Source organism: Pelecanus crispus, chromosome 6 (assembly GCF_030463565.1).
Source record: "Pelecanus crispus isolate bPelCri1 chromosome 6, bPelCri1.pri, whole genome shotgun sequence".
In the NCBI taxonomy this organism is placed as follows: domain Eukaryota; kingdom Metazoa; phylum Chordata; class Aves; order Pelecaniformes; family Pelecanidae; genus Pelecanus; species Pelecanus crispus.
The window spans coordinates 2,772,634-2,789,144 of NC_134648.1; the positions used below are offsets into that span (position 1 = coordinate 2,772,634).

Genomic DNA, 16,511 nt, shown 5'->3' on the forward strand with positions numbered 1-16,511 from the left:
TTTCCAGGCAGAGCATCCTATCAGCTAGAGTGTGAATTTTCAGTCAGATAACCTGCAGCTACTCTGTATCCCATTCAACTCGGAAATGGTGGCCCAAGGTGTCTGCAAAATTGATTGTTGCCTGCTGCTGGAAGCAGTTGTAGTGCTGGTGTTCCCTTTCTGCTTGAGGTAAATGCCTTGTTATGAATGCTACATTGCCATATGCTGAATCCATGAGTTAGCTATTAAAAAACTGGTACTAGCTGCAAGTTTGGTCATTTGCTGATGCTGAGAACAGGAGGGAAATCTTCTCTCCTTCCCCTGCCAGTGCAATTTCCAGTAATACTAATGACTATTATTACAGCTCAATGTCAGTACCATGATTCAAAAGCTCACCAGGCTAATAGCTAAAAGCTTTCCTACAATGGTGAGTCTGAATGTTCCCATTTTTATGCATTTGGTACTTTCTGGTGAATGTGCTATCTGCTCCAGTTTTGTTCTCCCTTCCTGCCCCTGGTTCCTCAAACACTCATAATCTAAGCTGTCCAGTATCAACGAAGGTAAGACATGCAAATTAATGCCCAGGTCAAAAAAACCCTCCTGTACTATAAACCTAAGATTATGGCTATTCTTGCTTGGATCAATTTAATTTAAAGCAACCCTGCTGCCTAACATCTTTCTGAGACCTTGAGTTCATGTCACAGGTGACCTTTATAATCTGTCAGGGCAGCAATCCAAGCACGGTTAAAGACCATAGACACTGACTGATCCACAGTCCAGTGGAATTACCAGGATAGTTTTCATAGATTTATTTAGACACTGAATGAAATTTCATGTTTTGGCCAGTACTCTGGAGCTATTACACTAGTATTATCTAAGGGATAGGTATCTCAGTGGAAATACAAGAATTAAACATTTATCCATACTGAAATACAACCAAGTTCCTAGTTGAACATGGAAAACATTCCTCATCTTCTTAATAAGAATGTTATTGTTTGGTTGACATTTTCCTCAGCCATTTCCAATATGGAAACGTAGAAATGCCCCTAAAATCTCATGACTCTGGGCAATGCTTTCCTACTGCACATTGACTGACTGTAGTCAAAGCATGAATTTTCTAAAAACTCCTATTGGCACTAATATTTTGGGAAGGCAAGCAGAGGAACAGGATGTCCTTACAATAGTTGACAACTCACTCATTTGCCTCAAGATAATCTGTGACACATGGAGATGAAATACAGCAAAAAGACCTAGTTACTTTACGATGGTAGTAAAATTAGAAGTAAAACATCACTACTCGGACAAAGAATTTTTATAATTTCTCCATATTTCCAGACAGAATAGGAAGAGAAACAGGTAGCAGTGACTGACAGAAGAGGAAGGTTTATCTTCCCTGCTGTTAGGGTGTAAAAACAGATATGTAGCCACCAAGATTTCCTTTCTAGATTTCCAGGTTCTTCCTCACTGGAAGAGGCCAATCCTTTCAACTCCTGAAGATGTAGCAGAAATGGCCATAAAATTCAGTAATCACATTTCTTCTCTTTCTAGATTGCATGCTTTCAGAGACTAGTTTCCAGTCTTCAAAGTTCATGCCATGTGTTTGGTTTACCTTGGCTAGCTGCTGGACACCTCTCTCACTCACCCTCCTCAACAGGACAGGGGAGAAAATGAGATAAAAAAGCTTGTGGGATGAGATAAAGACAGGGAGATCTCTTATCAGTTAACATTGAGAGCAGAACAATCAGTTCAAGCTGATTTGAACTCGAGCCACAGTTCTTAGTGGCATATCACCACTGATATCTTTGCTTTGCTCAGACCCTCCTTTGTCTTGGGGAATGAACTTTCATATTAGTTTATCATGTCTCATCCTGATGAGGCATTGATCCAGTCTATCCTTGGCTGACTGCAGTTTCCCACCTGCTACCTGTCCTAGCTCTGCAGCTTCTCTGATCTCAAGCAACATTTCCTGGTGCCCGACACTGTTTCAATGGGGGGATTGGTAGTACTACATTTATGTTTTTATTACTAGTGACTTGTTTTTTTCATACAAAGGGATTCTGAGTGCTTAGAAGTGTGTGGTGTCTTATCCTCTCTTATTAACCTTCAGGACTCCATGCACAGAAGGTCCTTGAGCAAATTGGTGTGCTGTTGCACATCAAGGGACCCAGCCATCAAAACGGTTTAATAAGGCCCTCGGGTAGCTGCTTGGAGTTTGATAATGACACAGTTCTCACAGGTCCAACCCCACTAGTGGAAAACTATCTTTTGCCTATGTTTAGTAACCAGTATGTTACAGGAGTATTTATACGTTGTGCTGGGATGGGATGACTTTAGGGAGAAAGAAGATGCGGGAAACTTTCTGCAGTTCAGAAAGCCATGGAGGTATTGCCTTGTTGGATCTTTCGGTCTAAATGATAGATGGAAAATGGGACATTGACACCATCACAGTAAAATTTGCCTGTAACCTGTCAGGAAAAGACAAATCACTTGAAAACCTCCTGAAGCAAATTTCTATCCAACAAGGAACTTAAACAAGAGCAAGGATATGGCAATTACAAGCAGGAGGAGGAAGAGTGGAACAATGCCCTGATCTGTTGGATGAATAACTTGAAGCAGATTTGGAGTGAATGATTTAAAATGTTTTCAGACAACAAATGCTGTGGAGTTCAGACTTGAAAGTTCATGTTGTATCAACATTTAGTAACCGGGTACAGTAGTAACCATTTTTTCCTCTCCTTTGCTTGTGTTCTTCGTATCTGCCGTGGCATATTAAAGCACATGTGTGCGGTTGTGTTTGTTTATGTGAAAGGCAGAGAGAAATGCTTGGTGATCTGTTGAAAAATACACAGAAAAATTTAAAGACTACTGTGACACTTTGGTAATTTGGATCCTTGAAGGCAGCTTCATTTAATGTTGATTGCATCATAGACATCTAGCATGGGGCAGGTATCTGCTCTCCATTTATACTCAAGGACAGATGTGCTATCTTCTATGGTGTAAGTCATCTCACTGGAGTGTAATGAACTAAACAAGGTAAACCGAGTCATGCCTTTAAGGTGTTTGTTCCTCTTCATTGACTATACAGGGAGACTGAGCTGTTACGCTCAAGCCAGGCAACATGAAATTATTCCTCTCCCCTTAATGGGTTTAGTGGTGGACTTGGTAGTGTTAGGTTAATGGTTGGACTGGATGATCTCAAAGGCCTTTTCCAACCTAAATGATTCTATGATTCTGTGCTCAGACTGTGATGTCTCTTCTGCAGGACTCTGCCTGCATCGGGGATCTCTATAGACAGTTCACCCTCTCTGCTAGCTCTGGAAGACTACCGAGGCCTTGGGAGAGGCAGAGAGGAAAAAGTGGGATCACTTCTAAACTAGTGCTGTGATTTGCAGACATATATTCCGAATAATGCATGAAGCAAACCTGTTTGATGGGAAAGAAAAACAGTCTTTGAGAACTACCAGAAAGTGGTAGAGAATAGAGCAAGACCTGAGGAAAGTGCTCAGGTATTAGCAAAAGGCAAGTATGAAAAACAGACACTGCTTTCTTAGTAGTAACGTCCTGCTTGCTGACTTATAAACTCTTAGGCAGAAATGAGCAGCTGAAGAATATCCTGGTGTGACTGTAAATGAAAATGAGCATTCTTCTTGCTGGTCACATTTTAACCTCCACAAGACAGTATGTGTCTACTGAAGAACTTTAAAAATTACTCTGAGCGACAAAGAGGTAGAGAAACTGCAGAGTTTTACAGCTTCTGCTATGTTAGAAAACACAATTTCTTCAGGAGAGCATGTTCTGTTAATAGCAGGCCTAAGAGAGCACTCAAGCTACTAAACACCTGCCAGCTCAATGGAGAGGAATACCAGTGAAGAACCTCCCAGACCTGGTTTCTGTGCATGTATTTCTAGTTTCCGAGTGGACAAGCTAACTGGAGAGCCCTTTTGTCAATTTAGAGGAATGCAGTTAGGGGTAGAACATGGAACAGCTCATGGTTGAGCTGTGTATCGTAGACACGATGCTTGAGCATGGCAAGCATTTGCTTCCATCATGGCACTTTAAATGCCCAGTAGGTAAAAGGACACTGTAGCATTTTTTCTGGCATTTGTGGCTCTTGCCCTGTGAGAGTAGGATGTGATTCCTCCCTGACAGAATGGGAGCACGCACTTTGTTGCACCAACTACAATGCAGAAAAAATAGTGGTTGGAGTGAGTTCAGGGGTGAGGGTCAGCATGGAGGGGCCAGAAACCTGAAAAGGGAGCGGGAAGGCAGGAGAAGAGAGGTGGACAGTGCTCTTTGCAAACACTGCTCACCATAATTTATGATGTGACACTGTGCTTTCTGTAGCAGGCAGAACAGCAGTAAATGCATCCTGCTGTCATCATCCATGAACCTTGGAGCCGTAGCACATCCCTTTCTCTTCCTGGTCAGCCCATGACTTCACCCCCACACCTGTGCTATGGGAGCCTGAGCTGAAGCGATGGCACTGGGAAACTTCTCCCGGGTGACCGAATTCATCCTCCTGGGGCTTTCTGACACAAGGGAGCTGCAAGTCCTCCTCTTCACCACCTTCTTCCTGGCCTATGTCATGGTTCTGCTGGGGAACCTTCTCATCATTGTGACAGTCAGGACTGACCCCAAGCTGTCCTCACCCATGTACTTTCTCCTCTGCAATTTGTTCTTCATAGATATCTGCTGCACCTCTGTCACCTCTCCAAGGATGCTAGTGGACCTGCTCTCCCAGAGGAAGGCCATTGCGTTTGAAGAATGTATAGCCCAGCTGTTTTTTCTGCACTTTGTTGGGGCATCGGAGATGTTCCTCCTGACTGTGATGGCATACGACCGCTACACTGCCATCTGCAAGCCCCTGCGCTACACAACCATCATGAGCCGGCGGGTATGCTGGGTCCTGGTGTCTGCCTGCTGGGCAGGGGGCTTCCTCCACTCCATTGTCCAGACGCTGCTCACAGTCCAACTCCCCTTCTGTGGCCCTAACACAATTGACAGCTACTTCTGTGACGTGCCTCCCGTCGTTCAGCTAGCCTGCAGAGACATCTATGTCACCGAGTGGCTCATGGCTTCCAACAGCGGCTTAATATCCCTGGTTTGCTTCCTGGTGCTGGTCACATCTTACACATTCATCCTGGTCACAATCAGGGCCCGCTTCACTGAAGGGCACTGGAAGGCGCTCTCTACCTGTGCCTCACACATGATGGTTGTCTCCCTCTTCTTTGTACCCTGCATCTTCATCTACCTCCGGCCCTTTTCTACCTTCCCCTCCGACAAGCACATCTGTGTGATCTGCACTGTCTTCTCCCCAGTGATGAACCCCCTCATCTATACCCTGCGGAATAACGAGGTGAAGGCATCCATGTGGAAATTGTGGAAGCGCTGCAGAGTCTTCTGAGACAAGCTGGGTTTGCAGCAAACCTGGAGTTACTTTCCTACAGACTAATGGCAGATTGGGACAGGGTTGGAATCCAACATGTAGGGCAATATCTGAAATCCAAAGGATGTTTAGTTCCAGTTAAGGAATTTACCTAACCTTGCTTTCTTCAGAGCCTTGGATTTCATTGGTACTCTTCTCTGGTTTGTGGGCTTTAGGTCCCCTTAGTCCACCTATAGATTTTTCACTGCTGCAGGGCAGATGAGACATTTTTAAGGTTTTTACTATTCACATAGCTTTGCAATTACAATTGCAGTTTCTGATGACAATTAGAACATCCTTCTCTGCACCCTCAAAGAGAAGTCCAGAGGACCAGACTCTTGAGTACAAAGTGACGGCGTTATGCAGTGAGCCCTGTGATGCAGGGAGCGCATTAGAAGTTTTGCTTGGGCAGAGCTCAGATGTTTGGGATGAAATTCTAAGGGAAAAGGAGTTCTGCTGTGGCATATAGCAGAGTCTAAATAACAACCATTTGAGCACTGGATCTGCACGAGCGGGAAATGTTGAGCAGCCTCTGAACATTGCTTGGGAAGAGTAAGCCACCATTACACAACAGAACTTGCACTAACATTGTTACTGTTTATTAAGAAACACGGAGAACTTTTTAAGGCATGGATAATTCTTTTCCCTGAACTACAAATCAGAAAGATGTGAACAGCTGTGGTCTTTGTCACTGCGGTTTCTTCCCCTGTTGTCTTGTCTTTGCTTTTCTATGTTTGTTTCCATGATGTTCCTCTGTTTCTTATAAAAACAGATGGACTCTTCTCATCACCACAGCCATTTCTCTGCCATGGCAAGTGATTACAACCTGTTCAAACACATTTAAGATCCCTTTTTAAGATGTTACCTATTGTTACCACAAAAATCTGGTTAGAAAGGAGTTCTGGAGCCTGAGCGATACCTCTTTCCACATCATTGGTGAAAGAAAATAATTTCTTCTACTTCAGTTCCGAAACCATTAGGTGTGTGGAAAAGAAGACTCTGCTGTCCACAGCGACTGGCTTTAGGCCTCTTAGTTTTTAGATTGCTTCTTGGTTTTTGGACTACTTCTTACAGGCATTTTCTGAATTATCCGAAATGACGGAGACAAAGTCAGTTTATATTTAAAACTGGGCTTAAATTTAGCAAAACATCATTTCAGGACAATGTGGAACTAGAATCTTATAGTCTAGGAATCCCAGAATAGTCTTGTTCCAGTTTTGGTAACTGCCAGCACTGTAAAAATAAAAAGCAGCTCCAAAAAGGCTTGCATCAGGTTAATGGCGGAACTTTTATGTGTATGTATAGACATCGGGAGATCAAAGGTCTATAAGGAAATCGGGCAAATAACCCAGTCCTTAGCAGAGAGATTTAAAAGCAGTTACACAGCAGCTTCTGCTTGGGTCATACAAGAACTGCTGAAATGCACACCGAGGTTATTTCCCAATTCGGAAAGCAAGCAACTCTGCCTGTGTTGAAATCCACTGTTCTAGCAGAATTGAACAGTAGCTATGACAGAATGATTGACCTTCGTCATAAAGAAGAAACTGGAAATGGGAAACAGGTCTTTCACCACTAATTGCTAAGACCTGAAGAACACAAGATTCATAGTAACCAGCGTAACTGCTGAATTCCCTCCCACAAGACGCAAACCCTTGTCTTTTTATTTACCTTAGTATGTATTATGTGTTAAAGGCCTTCCTTACCTCAGCCTGACAGGGTAGCGTGGCTATACCTGACACAATCAATATTTCAGGATACATGAGAGAGCAATGGGGTTACATTTACATTCAGTCACTTGGATCCCCCAATTTGAAGGACAATGCTCGAGTTCTTGCTTTCTGCACTTTAGCTGCCTGTGATGTAAGGTATCTGATCTCAGAAGTAACCAGCTTCACTTGTGTTGCTCGGCTGATCTTCTTTTTAGTTAACAATGAAGATCTGTGGGTCCTATTTTATTCTATCCTATCCTATCCTATCCTATCCTATCCTATCCTATCCTATCCTATCCTATCCTATCCTATCCTAACGCATCTATTCTAAGAGAAGATGAACAGTGCCTGAGAAGTGCCTTTTTTTTTTGACTGTGAAGGAAGTTTAGACTGATGAAGTCAGATGGACTCGCTTCTGGTGCAGAGTGGGGTGAGATAAATCAATGTGCTTATCCGTATTTGGAATAACTTGGGACAGCATGTTGCTGAAGCTTATAGCTAGAATCACACTCAGCTATTTGAACAGCGTATGTCTTCTACCTTGCCGTCACCACATTAATATACAATGCAATGGTATAGCGTTCAATGCAATATAACACAAGATAATACAGCTGCCCTTAATTGGTTTAGTGGTGGACTTGGTAGTGTTAGGTTAATGGTTGAACTGGATGATCTTAAAGGTCTTTTCCAACCTCAACAATTCTAGGATTCTATGATTATCAACAACTAGCAGCGGTAAACAATAAATATCACAAAGTCAAGTATCTACAAAATAGAAGCTCTTCAAATTATACATATATATATATGACTGGTAATATTAAAAATAAATGTTGAAAACCTGAAACTTTCTAAACAGTTTCACCTGTGTGGGATCATGATTTTCAAAGAAATAAATCCAGTACTAGCATTTTCTCCCTCTCTGACATGTTATTGCTGTGCTATGCCACCAGATGGCAGGGGCACATATGCCAAGTGTAGCTAAATGTGTGCACTGATACCGGTATTTACAGGTAAGTTAAAAGACAGTGGAGATTTTGTTTGTAGGATTTTCTTTAGGCACACAAGGATGCAATTTTTATTTTTAACTTTTCAGAAAATAGTCATAATTCTCTCACACAAGCGAATTATTAAAATCATACAAGGGACAATATGTAAAGGAAGAAGCTACACAATCCAGCATTGTATCTGGGGAGAGAGCAACAGTGTTTGGGGAAGAAGACTAAAGAAAAGACAATAGGATTTTGCTCTGCAAGGTGTTTTTAATAACTGAAATTTTCACCTTGCTGTAATGAAGTTTCTGTACTCCTTCAGCAAACCTTATCCTTTATGAGGGTAGCAATTATATCACCAAATCCATCAGAAGTTCAGTGTCTGCCAAGAGGAGAACGCAGTAAGTTTCTTTGTGCTGGAATGACTTAGGATTGGATGCACACCACCTAAATTTGGGCATCCCACTGAAGCATCTCATTCTGGAGCCTATGCGGTTCAAGGTCTCTCAACAGAGAAAAAGATACCTTTAAGTGGAAGAAAAATAGAGAGGGTTGAGTGTGAAAAAGTTGATGCCATCTACCAGTAAGCATGTACAAGTGTTGTCTGAGCCTGATCTAGTCATCCAAGCTCCCTCCGTACTCAGTGGAGAGAGGCAGTTTCTGGGAATGATTCATCCCATCCTCAGGAAGACTCACTCTTCGAAAATGCTAGTTTCTTTCTCTCTGATGGATATAGAGGAAGCCTGATGAAACAGGTTACTTATGTACAGCTTAAGTCCAGTGAGGAAATCTTCCTGTATGTTTAGCCCAAATATTTGACACGTCCAAGTATTTGAAACAGTTCATCATGGAGTCTTACCTCACATATTGGTGTGGTGTGGAAAATGGCATTATGGCATAGTACAAAACTATGGGCTTGGAGGGTAAAGCGGGTGGATATCCAGGGCAGGCATTTTTACGCATCTATTTACCATTTCAAACATGCCTTGTCCGTGTCTGTTAAGCGCAGTGCATCCCAAATACAGCTGGTTTACTGTGCACGTGAAGACTGTCAGAGCAACAAGTGGTGCTGCTTGGTTTGATATTTCAGAGCTGCAGCGCATCTCCTGGGCATAGCTGTGCAGCGGATCTGAAAACATCAGGCTTACTGTGTGTATACAACATGCCTATACAACAAATAGGATTCATCTCTCTGAAGTTGAGCTATTTAAATATTAGGTGACTTGATCTAGCCTAGTTGTCTAGGCTCCCTTTAAAATAGAGGAAAGAAACAGGCCCTCTCAAAAGATAAATAATCATATCCCTTTTACAAACTCATCTTAGGGGTCATAAATTGTCCTCTGGATCTGCTTGTATATAACCTTTCACTACAGAGAGAGGGTAATAACAGAGAGAGGGTGATAACCTAGTTACTGTTAGGTGAGATTTTTTGCATCCCACATCTCCTCCATCTTAGTTGCATTGAAACTCTTTGCTTGTGCTGCAGCAGTGATCTGAGATATTTGATCTGCCCAGGGCACAGGGAAAGCTCTGGAAACACTGTACAGAAAGAGCTGAGTGGCCAGAGCACCAGCAATGTGCCTGTCTCTTGTAGCTGTCACTGCAGTATCTAATTCCAATTTAAGACTCGGGACAATGACGACACGGAAGACTATAACAGTTTTCCTTTGCAGATTGTCCAGACTTTCAGCCTCGTCCCTCAGGAGCACACAGATACCAGTCCACTTGTTACGTCTCCAGGATAGGTACATGGGGGAGACCAGATGGCGAATAAACTTCTGCCTTGATCCCAACCTTGTTTTCCGAGCAGGTGAATTGCCGCAAGGAAGTGGGAGGCTTTCCACTTTCTCTATCTCTTCTCTGGCAGACTGCTGTCTTAAATTAGCCCTCACTCCCACACCAGTAGAAAGAGGAGGAAGATCAGAAGCATTGATGAGTCATTGATCCTCCTGGACAAGACAGATTTCCAAATATCTCCCATCTTTGTGCAAATGAAATTCCTTTTTAATGGTGAATTCCTACTTCTGTAATCTTCCTTTGTAGTAGAGAGACATGTTGAAATATTAAAATGTCCTCCTGGTCAATTAGGGTAAATTTCAATTGAGAAAAATAAAAAAGTATAATTTTGAATAATTTCAGTAAATAAAAGTTTTTATTAGACATGTCAGGATGTATATTATAGAAATCATACACAATCATATAATATTTAATGACACTCTATTTTAATCTAGATAAAACTAGACAGAAAAATAGGCATGAACTGTGTTTTATCTTACTGAGGCAAATGCTTCAATGTTATAAGATACCAACTCCCCAAACTTATCTGGCATTTTGAAACTTCTTGATCTAAAATGTAATAACGGATCAAAGTCAAACTATGCCAGCTGACTAGCTGGGCAGCTGGCTTAAAAGAACCAAAAATAAAGTATTCATAGATCAGGATCACTTCAGTCATTGGGAGAAATGTCTCATCTGGTGCAAAATGCTGTATCTAGACTGAGAACAAACAATCAGATCTCCAGCTGATACGAGTGAGTGTAGCTCCTGCAAAGACTGAGTAGCCAAGGCGTAGGTTAGAGGGAATCAGATCAATCAGATCAATCAATCAACCATAACACACAGAGGCTGGTCACCCAGTGTCGGGGTAAATGTGCTGTATTCCACTGACATTTCCCAGCTCTGGTGAATTAATAATATAAATAGTGAGCTAAATGGGCTAAATAGTACCCTATTACAGTAAATTTTCCAGAACTTCTTGTGTTGTAGAGTATTAACATCTCCACTGAAGATACTGGGTAAGAACATTTGTAGCAAAAATAACTTTTGCACCACTGAAGCCTATAAACTGAATCCTCAAAACAGTGGAAGCAAAATTATGGGAAGCAGGTGGAAAAGTCTTCAGCTGTTGTAAATCAATGCAAGTCTAATCAGAGCCCGTGGTCCGGTTATTCAGCTGGTGTTAATTTGTTTTGCTTCATTTGTTCAGCAGGTATAAATCAGGGGCATCAACAGGTCAGAGCTCATGCAAGCTGCTGGGGAGTGAGTTCATGTCTGAGGTAACCAGGACCCGTGTCCAGAAAAAGGTCAGTGCTTCTGTTAGCAGGGGATTACAGTCGGAGTGCAAGTGAGCAATGGCATGGTGATGGCCCTTGGCCAAGTATCTCAAAGCTTGGGGGGGGGATGGACCTCTGCACCCTAGGAATGCTGCTGCTTGCATCCAGCTAGTGCAAACTGGCAGTGGCTCCTTTGTCACCCAAGGGACCTATTTTCCCATTTGCAATGAGTCTATGTAACTAAAAAACTAGCTTGCTGCTATCGTCATTCAGTCTCTCAAGAAGTCTGTGGGTTTTAGCAGCTTGTGTCAGGTTAAAACTGTTGCTTCAGGATCGGTAGATTTTTGAGTTGGGCTGGATGGTCCTGTGTGTTTTTCTTGGTGAATGTAAGGAAATGAACACATTGAGCAGCAGGATCAGAGGAGACTGGGACAGGAGACAGAGTCCTGCTTGGAGAGGCAGAAGGGATGTAACCAGCCATCTTCACTGTTTTTCTTACTGTTATTCATGAGCTTATTCACAAATCCAGGTTTAGATACTTATGGGAGATTTAATTATTTTAAGCTCTTCTGCTGTATAGTGTCAGCCCCTACTACCTGTATCCTCACAGTGAAATTGGCCCACAAAGTGCTCGTTGACCTCCCTAAAGATATAGAAACTTGACACATCCACTCTAAATCGTTTCTCAGTACTAGTATTACTTTGTGCTGAGCTTGCCACTGGATGCTACAGTAGAAGTAGTAAATCAGGAATGTTTTTTTAAAAGAGGAAGAACCACGGCAAATGCAAAAAGGGGTGGGGGGGGGGAAGTGACAGTTAAGTGGTTGATCTATAAATAATTCTGCATTTATGTCTGTCATGCCAATCTTTGAGCATGCAAGATTTATCAACTGAAAATAATTGGGAATGTAATTATCTCCCAGGAACAGCTTATGGGAAAGATGTTCCCCTACCTGCATGGGGGTAAGGGCAGACTGAAGTAGCAGAGGCAGAAGCTGAAGTGGCTCAGCTGGACTTTGGAGAAAAGTCACAGGATTGCAATGGCAGTAAGTCTAGGAGCAGGACCAGAACCATCCCTCTGTAAACCAAGGACATGTAGATGAGTTTATCTTGGCGATTTCTGATCACCTCACTGTCTGTTTCTGCCTGAAATGAGATATGCCCTAGTCCCAGGTCGGGGTGGTGCATTCTGCTTTTGCCAGCACTCAGTCTGCACCACTGCCTGCAGAGGCCAGGCCAGTCCTCCGGCTGCTTGACTATCTCCTGCCCTCAACTGCACTTCTTGCTCTTGCTTTGGGCACTTGTGCCAGTTAAACTTGTGCCTTCTCCTCCCGCTGTACTGTCATGTCTCCTTTTACTCTCCCTTTCCCTTCCTCTGCCCATCCTCCATCCCAGGCCAGGATCCTCCCACACAGCCAAACCCACCCCACCACCATGGTTTGCTTTCTTCCCCAAACAGCCCAGAGTCTTCCTCAACTGAGCCCCTGGCTCTGCCCATTCAGCCCCATCTTGGCACATATTCCACAGACTGCACCAGTGTTGGCTGCAGCTGGTTCAGCCACCCAGATGTGTAGGTCTGCTCACCTCCAGGCTCTGGAGCTGGCCTCGCAGTGACACTTGGGTTGTCCTTGGCCCTGAGGTTTTTTCAGTCTGAAAGGCATTGCAGTATAATGAGGCCAGAGCTGATGTTCACTGGTGGGGGCAAGTGATGTCTCTGTGATCTGTTGTTGTGGTACAGGGGCAGGGAAGTGATCATCCCTCTGTACTTGGCACTGGTTAGGCTGCACCTTGAATATTGTGCCCATTTTTGGGTGCCTCAGTTCAAGAAAGGCATTGGGTTGCTGGAGTGTGTCCAGAGAAGGGCAACAAAGCTGGCAAAGGGTCTAGAGAGCAAGTCTTGTGAGGAGTGGCTGAGGGAGCTGGGGGTGTTCAGCCTGGAGAAGAGGAGGCTGAAGGGAGACCTGATTGCTCCCTACAGCTGCCTGACAGGAGGGGGTAGTGAGGTGGGTGTTGGTCTCTCTCCCAAGTAGTTAGAGATAGAATGAGAGGAAATGGCCTCAAGCTGTGCGGGGGGACGTTTAGATTGGATATGAGGAAAAATTTCTTCACAGAAAGGGTGGTCAAGCATTGGAAGGGGCTGCCCAGAGAGGTGGTGGAGTCCCCATCCCTGGAGGCATTCAAAAAATGGGCAGATGTGGCACTTTGGGCCATGGTTTAGTGGGCATGGGGGTGTTGGGCTGATGGTTGGGCTGGTCAGAACCAGGGCTGAATTTCAGCTGTTTCCTTATTTGTTCTATCTGTAAGTGCAAACCTGTTATTTCCTACTTTCTTTAAGTTTCACATGTCCTCTGGGGGAAGTGCCTGCTATTTCCTTTGCTTTTCTATGAGGAAACACTATGTAGATCACCACATGTATTGATTTGAAATAATTGCTCTAATTTTGACAAGGAAGCCAAATGCAAATTCCATACAGTTTTGGAGAGCCTGTGTCTCAAGACAAGCAATTTAATATAATTGATATGTCTCTCCAGGAAACAGCTTGGGATGATTTTAATAAGGCCTCAGTAGGTGCTGTTAAAAAGTTGGTGCCTGACAAATTGCAATGGTGCAACTTGGCAAGTGAGTTTATAAGTGTGTGTAAATTAGCTCCACTGTGCATCATTAAAATCTGAAGTTCTTTCTCTCCTGGAAATTAGCAACTCTGAGTTTACACTCAGGTTTGATTATTGCCCTAATCCAGAGGACAGTGGAAGATTGCCTCAAAGGGGAAAAAAAAAAAGTCCTTTGAAAACCTGCAGGATCTGTACAGTGCTTTTGTTAAATCCCAAGAAAAATCAAGAGGTCCTGGTCTAATCAATTTTATTTAAAGACTATGGGTCACGCAGAGCTATCTGCATTGCACTGTTGGGCGGCACAGCTTTAAAACTGTTTGGATTGGGCTGGTCTCAAATATCTTTTGTGGGGTGATGCACTGCTCTTGAAGATCAGATTCATTAGCCTGCAAAAACTAAACTCAAATGGTTCTTGGCAAAGGCTAATCCAGAGCTGCCCCAAGGTTTCTGTTCTGCAGACCTTTTCTGGCTGCTCCTTCTTGCCAGAACCTGGAAAATAGGGGACAAAGTTTTGAATATAACCCCAAATTTAATTTTAGAAGACATTGTTAGGGAATCTGACAGTGAGTCTGGAGCCCATCTGCAATGTGATGTGCAGCGTGGGATTATTTCCTCATTAAGTATGAAGACAGCAGAATTACCTCAAATGAGTTTATTCCGTGTGTCTGAAACACAAATGGTCATTAGAGAAAAAGGAACATTTTCAGTAGCCAAGTCTGTAACCAGTCTGGGCTCTTGATAAGCATTCTTAGCTGGAGAGCTCAAGACTTGACAAAGCTTGGTAATCGCACAGTTGGTCAAAATGAAATCACTTTGGCTGTGTAATGCTGGGGATGGCCCTGGCATGGCAGGAGGGGTGGGCAACAAAGCCCCTCTCCAGCAGTGCCCCTGTGCTGTGTTCTCTGAATTCAGAGATGTGGACAACACTTTTGGTTTAAACTGGCAGGCCTGGGATAGCTCTAATCCAGGGTATCATCAGCTGGTGCATGTCTCTATTCTGCAAATAGATTACTGAGATTTTTTTTTTTGTTGGTTTGGGTTTTTGTTCTTTTGTTATTTGGTTTCTTTTTTTTGGTTTGTTGCCCAGAGAAGGGCAACGAAGCTGGGGAAGGGTCTGGAGCACAGGTCTTATGAGGAGCGGCTGGGGGAACTGGGGTTGTTCAGTCTGGAGAAGAGGAGGCTGAGGGGAGACCTGATCGCTCTCTACAACTACCTGAAAGGAGGTTGTAGTGAGGTGGGTGTTGGTCTCTTCTCCCAAGTAGTTAGAGATAGGATGAGAGGAAATGGGCTCAAGCTGTGCCAGGGGAGGTTTAGATTGGATATGAGGAAAAATTTCTTCATGGAAAGGGTGGTCAAGCATTGGAAGAGGCTGCCCAGAGAGGTGGGGGAGTCCCCATCCCTGGAGGCATTCAAAAAATGGGCAGATGTGGCACTTTGGGCCATGGTTTAGTGGGCATGGGGGTGTTGGGTTGATGGTTGGGCTGATGATCTTAGAGGTCCTTTCCAACCTTAATGATTCCTAGTTTTTGCTTTCATTATAAATAATCCAGCCACCAAGCCAGGAAACATGAAAATACTACTCTCCCCTTAATTGGTTTAGTGTGGACTTGGTAGTGTTAGGTTACTGGTTGGACTGGATGATCTTAAAGGTCTTTTCCAACCGAAACAATTCTAGGATTATAATGTATGAACTGTAACTTTAAAGTGTGCATCCTCAGCTAGGGATTTCTTGTGGAGGGCGCAGCAAAATGAACAATTGAGTTGTAGCAAGTGACTTTGGATGACTGAGCTATTTGGGTGAATAAGATACATAATGAGGTTCCACTGTACTATGTATACCAGCAGCTTAGGGGTATGGGAGAACAACCTCTGAGGGGATTTATACCATCCAAGTATCTCCAGACTGCTTTGAGGTATTACAAATGAGGAATACTACCTGGGAAACTTTGATTTCTTTTTAAAATTTTTTTTACCTTGAGGCAGAATACCCTTTCTACAAGCAATATGTCATGTCTGCAGGCATTTGGGCTTAAGGCCCAATTTTTTTTCCTGAGCAATGTTTCAGAGCTGCTGCAATTACTGCACATGGACTGAATATTTCAGTACCTAGTGTATGCAGAGGCTAGTAAGGCTATTCTTCTGAAGCATTTATTTATGTAAAATTCACTGGGCCTTGGCAAGTGTATGGTAAATAACTGATGAAAATAACAGCATGGCAGGCACAGCTGAGGAAGCTTTTGGTAACTGTTGATGATTTTCATGAGCGCTTACAGACTGTGTCTGCATGTGGCACATACTAGTGGCATGTCTAGTTCATAGGCATTATAATCCTGGGGGTTAGGCCTTTGTAGTGTCAGGCTAACAATGTCAAATAACCTCATTCAGTGGAAAGCCTGATTAGATTAGGCTAAAAGCATCTCTTGAATACTGTCCTGTGTTTCTACTTCTAATAACCCTGCAAATACACAACTGAGCACTAGATGTAGAGTTGAGAGCCAGCAGCCCAAAGCACTCTCCATAGTCCTGGGTGACTGCCACCTTGATGGGGCCAACGCATCCCACCCCAAAAGAAGCATTTAAGATTTATGATGTGAGCCTCCCCTTGAAGGTGTTTATACCTGCACATGTCACCACACCACCACTTTTTAGGAGTTTGCATTTTGGTGAGACAGCTAGCTACCACATGTATGTCATGCTGGCAGCCAGTGATGAATAGTTTAGCAGAATGTCAGGCATGATGTTGT

General features: G+C 43.3%; 1 protein-coding gene across 1 annotated transcript; it reads left to right on the forward strand.

Moving 5' to 3' along the window:
- The first annotated feature begins 4,435 nt into the window (after positions 1 to 4,435).
- LOC104031695 (olfactory receptor 4E2) lies at positions 4,436 to 5,383 on the forward strand. Its single transcript, XM_009483773.2, has one exon. It carries the CDS (start codon positions 4,457 to 4,459, stop codon positions 5,381 to 5,383), a length of 927 nt encoding a protein of 308 aa, XP_009482048.1. The 5' UTR covers positions 4,436 to 4,456.
- The last annotated feature ends 11,128 nt before the right edge of the window (positions 5,384 to 16,511 follow it).